The sequence below is a fragment of the Macaca thibetana genome, chromosome 12 (genome assembly GCF_024542745.1).
Source record: "Macaca thibetana thibetana isolate TM-01 chromosome 12, ASM2454274v1, whole genome shotgun sequence".
Taxonomy (NCBI): Eukaryota; Metazoa; Chordata; class Mammalia; order Primates; family Cercopithecidae; genus Macaca; species Macaca thibetana.
Window position 1 is genome coordinate 73,410,014 of NC_065589.1, and position 10,759 is coordinate 73,420,772.

Here is a 10,759-nt window from a genome sequence, read left to right on the forward strand (position 1 = left end):
ACCTCTGCATATATACAGCATATTTAAAAGGATTATAAACTTGGTATAAACTAACAGCGTAAATGGTAGCCAAAAATCAAATACTATTTAAACTATATTGTTAATAATAACAACAAAGTTGGTAATCCCATTGTATTCTATTTTTCAGACATCTTAATATTGTATTTTTTTTTTTTTTTGCATGTTGTCCTTTTTAAGAGACAGTGACATGTAGGGTCTAGAAACAAAGGAGGACAGATAGTGAAGGATCTTGTCTAATCATGTCTTAGAACTAGAGAAGACTAGGATTGCATGGATTTCAATCCTTGAGCAAGTTCTTCTGAACCTTGTTAGCTTCTTCATCAGTGAAATGGGGATAATAATGCCTACTTGATAGGATTAACTGAGATATTGCATGTGAAGCATTTAACACTATCCTTGGAACATAGTAAGTGCTCAATACATTTATTTTTATTTTAATTTTTTTATAGAGACAGGGTCTCACTATGTTGCCCAGGCTGGTCTCAAACTCCTGGGCTCAAGCGATTCTCCTGCCTCAGCTCAGCCTCCCAGAGTGTTGGGATTACAGGTGTGAGCCACTGTGCCCAGCCCAATATATCTTACTTGGGGGGGGGGGGGGGCGGTGGGAAAAGGATGTTTAGTCTGAAAAATAGAAGTCTTATGGGGACCATAATCTTTTAAAATGTTTGAAGGATTGTTAAGTAGAGAACTAGGTATCTCTATCTTAAAGATGAACAAAATGGTAAAAATGAAAGAAAGCAGATTTAACTTGGTATAAGGAGAATTATTGGCTGCTTTCTGAAGAAGTAATGTTGAGGCAGAGGCTGAATATTCAGATGATAGATGTGTGTGATTTTTATACTGGGCAGGAAGGTGAACTAGATAATCATTAATACTCTCATCTTGTGTTACAAAACACAAGTTTCCTTTGATTTTATATTAATCAGGATTGAGTTGGGTATGAGTGACAAAAATCCATAAATTGGCTGGGCTCAGTGGCTCATGCTCATACACATAGTCTCAGCACTTTGGGAGGCTGAGGTGGAAGGATGGCTTGAGCTCAGGAGTTTGAGACCAGCCTGGGCAATATAGTGAAACCCTATCTCTAAATAAATACATACATACATAAATAAAATAACAGGCATGGTGGCATGCCCCTCTAGTCCCATTGCTCAGGAGTTTGAGACCAGCCTGGGCGATACAGTGAGACCCTGTCTCTAAATAAATAAATAAATAATTAGCAGGCATGGTGGCATGCCCTTATAGTCCCATTAGGAGGCTGAGGTGGGAGGATCTCTTGAACCCAGGAATTGGAGTCTACAGTGAGTTACAGTCACTCTACTGCACTCTAGCCTGAGTGACAGAGCAAGACTGTGTCTCTAAAACAAAAACAAAACAAAACAAGAAACAAACATTGAAGCTGGGCATGGTAGTGCAAGCCTGTAATCCTAGCTACTTTGAGAGACAGAGGTAGGAGGATCACTTGAGCCCAGAAGTTTGATTCCAGCCTGGGCAATATAGTGAGACACCATCTCTTTTTAAAATTGTTCTTGTTTTCTTCAGAACAATATGAACATAACCCCATCTCTTAAAAAAATTACACAAGACATGCTTAGCATAGAAAAACTAGAAAAGGAAGATAACAAAAAAGAAAAATTATCCATGATATAGCCACTGTTTGCTTTTGGTGTCTGTTTTTCTAACTTAAAAAAGAAAAAGACAAAAATGGTTTTCTTCTGTAGTATTTGTGTTTTAGTCCTTTTCTGCTGTTACAACAAAATACTTGAGACTGGTTAATTTATAAACAACAGAAATTCTGGAGGCTAGGAATTCCAAGCTCGAGATACCAACAGGTTTGGTATCTAGTAAGGACCTGGCCTCTGCTTCCAAGATGGTTCTTTCAATGCTGTGTCCTCCCATGGCAGAAGGGACGGGAAGGCAAAGGATACTTATTTATAGTGTCACTAATCTCATTAACGAGGGCTCTGCCCTCATGACTTAATCATCTCCTAAAGGTGCTACCTTTTTTTTTTTTTTTTTTTTTTTTTTGAAAAAGGCTCTTGTTCTGTCACCCAGGTTGGAGTGCAGTGCAGGAGTGCAGTGGCATGATCATAGTGCATTGCATCCTCTGCTTCCAGAGCTCAAGTGATTCTCCCACCTCAGCCTCCTGAGTAGCTGGGTCTACAGGCACACGCCATGACACCAGGCTAATTTTTGTGTTTTTTTGTGGAGATGGGGTTTCACCATGTTGCACAGGCTGGTCTTAAACTCCTGAGCTCAAGCAATCCTCCTGCCTCTGCCACCCAAAATGCTAGGATAACAGGTGTGAGATACCATGCCTGGCCTAAGGTCCACTATTATTTTTAACACATTGATGATTATGTTTCAACATATGAATTTTGGGGGACACATTCAGTTCATAGCAGTTTATAACTTTATATGTTGTGAATATTTTTCTATGCCAACAGATATGCTTATACAACATCTTTTTTAGTTACTGCATATTTTGTTGAGTATGCTATTATTTAATCGATCTGTAAGATTTTTTTTGCTGGTATGTCCATCTGTCAAACAATGCTGCAATTTCAAATAACAATTATAGATATATCTTTATATATTGCTTATTATGTGTTAGACACTGTTTTTTTTTTTTTTTTTTTTTTTTTTTTTTTTTTTTTTTAAATATGGAACGCTTCACGAATTTGCGTGTCATCCTTGCACAGGGGCCATGCTAATCTTCTCTGTATCGTTCCAATTTTAGTATATGTGCTGCCGAAGCGAGCATTAGACACTGTTTTAAGTACTTTATAAGTACTTGTGTGTGTGTATGCGTATAGTAAAATTATATCCCTATGAAGTATGTAAATTATTTACAGATGAGGAGACTGAAGCCCACAAACATTATTGATTGCCCAAGGTTATATACCTGGCAAAATGACAGAGCCAGGATTTGAGCTTGGCATTCTGGCTCTAGAATTCATTCTCTTAATGAGAAAGCTATATATTTCATGTTTCATAATTAACTTAAAGATGGTTCAGTGCCTTAGTTTTTCACCAGAGTTCCATCTGATTCTTTTCAAATCACAGACATCATTTCAGGATGTATATCTAAAAGATAAGAATGACTTTAAAAACAACAATATCATCTTTATCATCCTATAACCATTAATAATAATTTAATATTTTTAAAGAAATGTAGAGCAGTATGTGAAATTTAACATAAGTAGAGAGATGGGAAATTTTAGATAAAATTTAACATTTTATGTAAATGTTAGATTTGGCATACTATAATGAACTCAATGATCAAGATTGAAGGTAGTAGAATTATGGGAAATTTAACATAAGTAGAGAGATATGAGAAATTTTAGATAAAATTTAACATTTTATCAAAATGTTAGATTTGGTGTACTATAATGAACCCAATGATGAAGGACTGAAGATAGTGGAATCTATTCCTCATATGTCTCATGCACTCTACCCCTATACCTTTGCTTTTCCTGTTTTAAGTGTCTTTTATGTTTATTTTACAGTTTATTTGTTCAAATTGGGATCTTAACATTCCACTCGGTTGGTTTGCAGTTTTTAGTTTAACCTTTCCTTTCCTACTTCTCCTTTTTTTAACTTAAAATTTAATTGAGAATAAGTTTTTTTTTTTCACATTTCGAACTTAGAATTCTAATTGCAACTCTGTGATAACATTTAATATGTCATCTAACAGTTTTTAATGTTTTTACTGTAAACCTGGGTTTGCTGTAAACCATTAGTGATATCTAGAGACTTGATTAGATTTTAGGGTTTTTTTTAGGTTTTTCTTTTTGGCCAAAAACTTCGTAAGTGGCTTGTACTTCTTATTTCTTCCTATCAGGAGGCACACAAGGCTGGTTTCTTTTTCTTTTTCTTTCTTTTCTTTTTTTTTTGGGCGGGGACAGAGTCTGGCTCTGTTGCCCAGGCTGAGGTGCAGTGGCACAGGCATGGCTTACTGCAGCCTTGACATCCTAGGTTCAAGGGATCCTCCCACCTCAGCCTCCTTGGCCTGACTAGCTGCCACTACACCTGGCTTATTTTTTAAATTTTTTGTAGAGACTGGGTTTTGCCATGTTACCCAGGCTGGTCTGGAACTCCTGAGCTTAAGCACTCTGCCTGCCTCGGCCTCCCAAAATGCTGGGATTACAGGTGTGAGCCACTGTGCCTGGCCTGGTTGTCTTTTATGTATTAAGACTCATTAGTGGGTTTGTATGTTATCAGCTGATTCATTCAACAGAAAGTTCCCCTGTCAGCTTTTCACCTGCTGATTTTAGCAGTTATTAATGATCACTCATTGCCTAAATCCATCATTCAGAGGGGTGGTAAAGCAGCTATATTCTACATCTATCATGCCTTCTACATTTATTAGCTGGAATTTGTCTAAAAAGGACTTTCCCATATCAACTCTTTAGTTACCCTTATGTACAGTTCATGTAGGAAAGAGGATAAATGCTTGAATCTTTTTCTTTATTAATTTTCAGATGAGTTGGTTTAGCTTCCTCCAAATGTAACCAAGAGCCTTAAAGAGATTAAAACTCTTTAATGTGATTTGGCCTAGCCCAGTGCTAAATGTATCCTGGTACTTAATATTGTTTTGTAATTCTTCTGGTTGATTTTTTATTGATTGATTTCCAAAGAGAGGTGCCATTGGACCAGATCTTATAAAAATTACTTGGATGATTTAAGAGGTTCATCATTCTTTTGTGAGTGGGTTTGTGTACAAATATATGCATATATATTTCAAATATATCTTAAAACTTTTATCTGTAAGACTTTACCTAATTCATACTGCCAGTTTCTATGCTTCCTTAAGATTTTGAGTGTATCTTGGATAAAAGAAAAAAACCTCTTCCATATGGAAGCCATAATACAGCATTGGGACAGCTACCAGAAATGCCCTGGGAACCAAATACTGAAATAGTTGGATCAAGGCTGCCACCAGGGGCTGAAAGGTAATTTGTCTCTTAGTTTTAGATTGTATTAATATCTAAATGTTAAATTTGGGGTACTATACTGAAGTCAATGATCAAAGATTGAAAGTAGTGGAATCTGTTCCTTGTATGTCATGCATTCCACCTTTGTAACTTTGCCTTTTCTGTCCCTTCTGCTTTAATGTTCTGCTTTCTTCTGTCCAAAGCCTAGCAATCTCCCTAGATTAAAGTACTAAAAGAATTGTCCTCAACTAGAAGTAAAATAGTATCTTGTTTTGTGCTCCCATACCTCTCTACTTTTCTCATAGCACTTAGCCACTTCCTACACTGCATTACAGTAACTTACTATACATCATGTGTTCTCTGTTAGACTATAAGCTGTGTCACTTCATCTTTGTACCCCTCACAGTGGCTTATGTATAGTAGGCATGTGTAAATATATATTGGACAAAAAAAAAAATGGATGAAAGCAGACAGATATTTACAATTATTTTGTGTAACTAAATAGGTTTGTCATTAATTACTAATTTCTTAGTAGAAACATAACTGGATATACTCATTTATATTCATTGGCTTTTGTTAGTTTATAAAGATGCAGTCTTGTTTCTGAAAAGCTTGTAATTATTCAGTTTCTTATTTTGATTTTAGAAGTAAATATTTTTTATCTTATGTAGGATTGCTTTGGAATTTTTGGATTCAAAATCATTTTGTAGAAATATCCCTCATATGAAAGGAAAATTTGCTATGAAAAAACGACATTTGGAAATTCTGGGGTATCGTGTAATTCAGGTATGAAATACTCATGTAATTCAGCCTCTAAAAAGCCCAGAGACACTAGCTGTACATGTGCTTCCTTTTCATGTGAAAGTTCCAGAATTACCTTTTTTTTTTTTTTTTTTTTTTGAGACGGAGTCTCGCTCTGTGGCCCAGGCTGGAGTGCAGTGGCCGGATCTCAGCTCACTGCAAGCTCCGCCTCCCGGGTTTACGCCATTCTCCTGCCTCAGCCTCCTGAGTAGCTGGGACTACAGGCGCCCGCCACCTCGCCCAGCTAGTTGTTTGTATTTTTTTTAGTAGAGACGGGGTTTCACCGTGTTAGCCAGGATGGTCTCAATCTCCTGACCTCATGATCCGCCCGTTTCGGCCTCCCAAAGTGCTGGGACAGAATTACCTTTTTAAATATGTTTTTTAAAATGTATCCCTCAAACAGGCCAGGTGCAATAGCTCATCCTTGTGGCTACTTGGGTGGCTGAGGTGGGAGGATTGCTTGATCTTAGGAGATTGAGGCTGCAGTGAGCCGTGATTGTCCCACTGCACTCCAGCCTGGGTGACAGAGCAAGACCCTGTCTCATAAAAATAAATAAAAGTTGTCATTTATTTTATTGTCTTTAGAATATCTATATCTTATGATTTCTATATCTTATAAGAGAGGCACTGTAGAGATGGATAGAGTTATCAGAGGAAACAACTAGTGTATGAATATAGAAGACTATGTAGGAAAAAGTGTCCATCATTGGTATTGTAGGAAAAGGAGGATGAAAGGAGAAGAAAAAAGTCTTCTAGGCAATGTCAGAAGGACCCACTTGACTTCCAATAAGGCTTCACAGGCTATCCTTACATAAACTAATTTCATAGGATTCTTACAGCTTTGATCAGTAGTGCTTATATGTCTTCCTCAATGTTTTTTGTTGTTGCTTTAAAACTTTCATTGTTCTACATTACTTATTTTACAGATTTCTCAGTTCGAATGGAACTCTATGGCACTGTCAACAAAGGATGCTCGAATGGACTACCTGAGAGAACGTATATTTGGAGAAGTCAAGTCATGACTGTAGTTTTTATTTAAAATGAATGTTACCATTTGTCACATCTGGACTTATTTTAATTAAGTGGCCTGTCTCAATAAAAAAAATAATAGGTACAAATGTCCTAAGGTGGGAACATACCTGGCATGTTTCAGAATAACAAAGGATCCAGTGTGGCTGGAGCAGAACAAGTGGGGAGTGGGATGGGAGTGTATAAGAGAAAAGGTAAGAGATAACAGAGTCAAATACAACCTCTTGGCTACTCTGAGTGAGATGAGAAGCCATTGGAGGGTTTCAAGCAAGGAATGATATGAACTCACGTTTTAACTGCATTACTTTGGCTACCTTATTGAGATAAGAAAAGACTACAATGAGGCAAATGTGTAAGAAAGAAAACTCTCTATGAGGTCATTGCAATAATCCAGGCAAGAATGGATGGTGACTTGGAGAGCGTGGTAGCAGTGGAGGTAATGAGAAGTAGTCAGATTTTTTGGATATATTTTGAAGGTAAAGGCAACAGAATTTGCTCGCTGATTGGATATAAGGTATGAGAGAAATAGGAGTCAAGGATAAATCTAAGTTTTTGTCCTAAGCAACTCAGAGGATGTCATTAGCATTAACTAAGATGGGGGAGTCTACAGGAAGAGCAAGATGGGGGGCATGTGGTGAGGGTTGATCACAAGTTTGCTTTAGATATGTTGAGTTTGTGATGTCTTTTAAATGAGATTAGAGAAGAGTGTGAATGGAGGAGAGGTCTGAGGACTGAGTTTTCAGGTGCTCCAACATTAAAAGATTAAGAGGAAGAGGAGGAATTAGAAAAGGAGACTGAGCAGGGATGGCAAATGAGGTAGGAGGAAGGAAGGTAGTAATACTTCTAGAAGCCAAGTGGATAAAGCATTTCAAGGAGGAAGTGAGTAGTTGTATCAGATGCTGCTGAAAGGTCAGGAAAGATGAGAAATGGGAAATGGTTATTAAATTTAGCAATATGAAAATCATTCATACTTTGAAAATAGTTGTTTTGAAGTGGCATATGTGAAAGCCTGACTGGTTCAAGAGAAAATGAGAGGAGATACGTTTTCTCCTAAATGGAAGCAATGAAATGGGGTAGTAGTTGAGTGGACCAATCTTGACCTGGTGTAATCCTACACATGTTGAGGGAATAATGGGTTTTCCCTGTCTTACAACACATTGATTCAATAAAATAGTTACTAAGGGCCTACTATGTGATATAAATCCCCAACCCTTCTCTAAGAGTGATGTTTTGTGCTTAGCAGGCCACAGCCTAACTACCCTCACTTAGGCCACCTGGTGGTGGTGGAGGTAATTGACCATCTGAAAGGTGGCTATCTTCTGACTCCATGACCCTCTCAATTCACACTATCTCAAAATAAGTTGGTAGCTGGAGCGCCTTCTATCATAAGCATAGCTTTAAAATATGTGTCTTGCATGTAATTTGCTTCACTGATATTTGGCTTAGGCTTAGTTGAAGTACATGTTTAAAATATCCAATGACTGCATGATTTGAACTCTAATACTGAATATTTTGTGGAATATTAACTTCACAAAACGTTTTATGAAAAACAAAATCAGAATAGTAAGTGAAAGATGTCTCATTATCTCTTCCTCTTTCTGAATTTCCTCATACTCATATTAGTGGAAATGCTAAATTCAGAGTGTTTAATTTCCATGAAATGTGTTCTATTTCTCAAGCAAGTGATAACAAAGAACTAAACCCTTGAATAGGTTAAAATATTTGACTATGCAATTTTAGAATAAAATGATTAGGCTTATGAGGTTTATAAAGGGTTTCCTTTGGATATAAATAATTAAAAATTTAGTCATTATATACTTGAGGTACATGGAAATCTTGATTGAATAACCCTGGTATACCTTCACTAGTTGTTACACATGATCTAATTTTTTTACCTGTCACATCTCCTACTCTCTCTAGGCCAGCAGTCCCCAACCTTTTTGGCCTCGGGGACCATTTTTGCAGAAGACAGTTTTTCCATGGACAGCAGTTGGGGGATGGTATGGTTTCAGGATGAAACTGTTCCACCTCAGATCATCAGGCATTAGTTAGATTCTCATAAGGAGCATGCAACTTAGTTCCCTTGCATGTACAGTTCACAATAGGGTTCGTCCCTCTATGAGAATCTAAGGTAGCTGCTGGTCTGACAGGAGGTGGAGCTCAAGTGGTAATGCTCACTCGCCTGCCCACCGCTTGCCTCTTGCTGTGTGGCCCATTTGGGGACCCTTGCTCTAGGCTATCTGATTCAAATGTGTTTTTTTTTTTTTTTTTTTTTTTTTTTTTTTTGAGACGGAGTCTCGCTCTGTCGCCCAGGCTGGAGTGCAGTGGCGCGATCTCGGCTCACTGCAAGCTCCGCCTCCCGGGTTCACGCCATTCTCCTGCCTCAGCCTCCCGAGTAGCTGGGACTACAGGCGCCCACAACCGCGCCCGGCTAATTTTTTGTATTTTTAGTAGAGACGGGGTTTCACCGTGGTCTCGATCTCCTGACCTTGTGATCCGCCCGCCTCGGCCTCCCAAAGTGCTGGGATTACAGGCGTGAGCCACCGCGCCCGGCCTGTGTTTTTTGTTTTTTGTTTTGAGACGGAGTCTCGCTGTGTCGCCCAGGCTGGAGTGCAGTGGCCGGATCTCAGCTCACTGCAAGCTCCGTCTCCCGGGTTTACGCCATTCTCCTGCCTCAGCCTCCTGAGTAGCTGGGGCTACAGGCACCTGCCACCTCGCCCGGCTAGTTTTTTGTATTTTTTAGTAGAGATGGGGTTTCACCGTGTTAGCCAGGATGGTCTCGATCTCCTGACCTCGTGATCCGCCCGTCTCGGCCTCCCAAAGTGCTGGGATTACAGGCTTGAGCCACCGCGCCCGGCTCAAATGGTTTTCTTTATATAGATACTCTTATATTTTTGATTGATGATTTTTCTATCTATATAACTTAGATTGTTATAAACAAAAGCATTTTTTCATTGAGATATAATTCCCATACTATAAAATTCACCCTTTAAAAGTGTATAATTCAGTGGTTTTTAGTATATTTATACAACTATCACCCATATCTGGTTCCAGAACATCATCATCCTCAAACCCTGCAAGAAGCATTATTTTAAAACTTAATTTTACATCTACATAGATTGGCATTCTGTCTCCAAAAGTAACCTCAATCCTGATTTTATAGTAAGTACTTCTTACAGTTTTATCACCCAGATGTACATTTCTGGACACCATAATCCCTGTGGCCCCCTCTTCCTCCACCCTTTTGAGTCTGTATAAGTGCCCCTTTCTCTTCCTGTTTGTTTGTTGAAGAACCTGTAGGATTTTCCACTTTGGGAATTTCTTGATTCTGTATTCATGCTATAATTAAGAAAAGTATTTTCAATATAGAAAAGTAATCAGGATTCTACTTTAAATACCCAAAATAAAACTTGTTTCTGTTAAATATATTTCCATATTTATGGTAGAGAAAAAAAAGGTGTACGGACACTTAGATCTGTTCTTTATGAAACTCTTTGACAAATAATCATGAATGTTCCAAATTAGTCCCAAGTCAGGTTTTTCAGAAAATAATATGGGTAAGGCTAGAAGTCAAATACATGTCTATGAAAGCTATGTGAGACTCATAAGTTGGTGTGTAGCTAAAAGTGATGATTAATTGATGGACTTGCATAGATTGAATGTGATGGTTATGAGCAGACTGAGGAGTCAACTTACTATATGCACTAAGAAGAAACAGTGAATGAAGAATATCACATCCCAGAAAATGAAATAATACAGTCATCTTCCGGCCGGGCGCGGTGGCTCAAGCCTGTAATCCCAGCACTTTGGGAGGCCGAGGCGGGCGGATCACAAGGTCAGGAGATCGAGACCACAGTGAAACCCCGTCTCTACTAAAAATAAAAAAAAAAAAAATTAGCCGGGCGCGGTGGCGGGCGCCTGTAGTCCCAGCTACTCAGGAGGCTGAGGCAGGAGAATGGCGGGAACCCGGG

At 38.4% G+C, this 10,759-nt stretch overlaps 1 protein-coding gene and 1 non-coding gene across 11 annotated transcripts in view; one reads left to right on the forward strand and one right to left on the reverse strand.

Annotated features, from left to right (window-relative positions):
• Positions 1 to 8,600, forward strand: part of FASTKD1 (FAST kinase domains 1) — a 52,581-nt gene extending 43,981 nt beyond the window's left edge. For all 10 annotated transcript variants that reach the window (XM_050750450.1, XM_050750446.1, XM_050750447.1 and 7 more), the window contains 3 exons: positions 4,838 to 4,976; positions 5,630 to 5,744; positions 6,686 to 8,600. In XM_050750450.1, the coding sequence (XP_050606407.1) occupies positions 4,838 to 4,976; positions 5,630 to 5,744; positions 6,686 to 6,781 (350 nt within the window). In that variant the 3' untranslated portion in view covers positions 6,782 to 8,600. The remainder of the gene's footprint in view (positions 1 to 4,837; positions 4,977 to 5,629; positions 5,745 to 6,685) is intronic.
• Positions 2,679 to 2,785, reverse strand: LOC126933343 (U6 spliceosomal RNA). The gene has a single exon (XR_007718566.1). It is a non-coding gene; the product is annotated as a U6 spliceosomal RNA (small nuclear RNA).
• Positions 8,601 to 10,759: the final 2,159 nt, after the last annotated feature.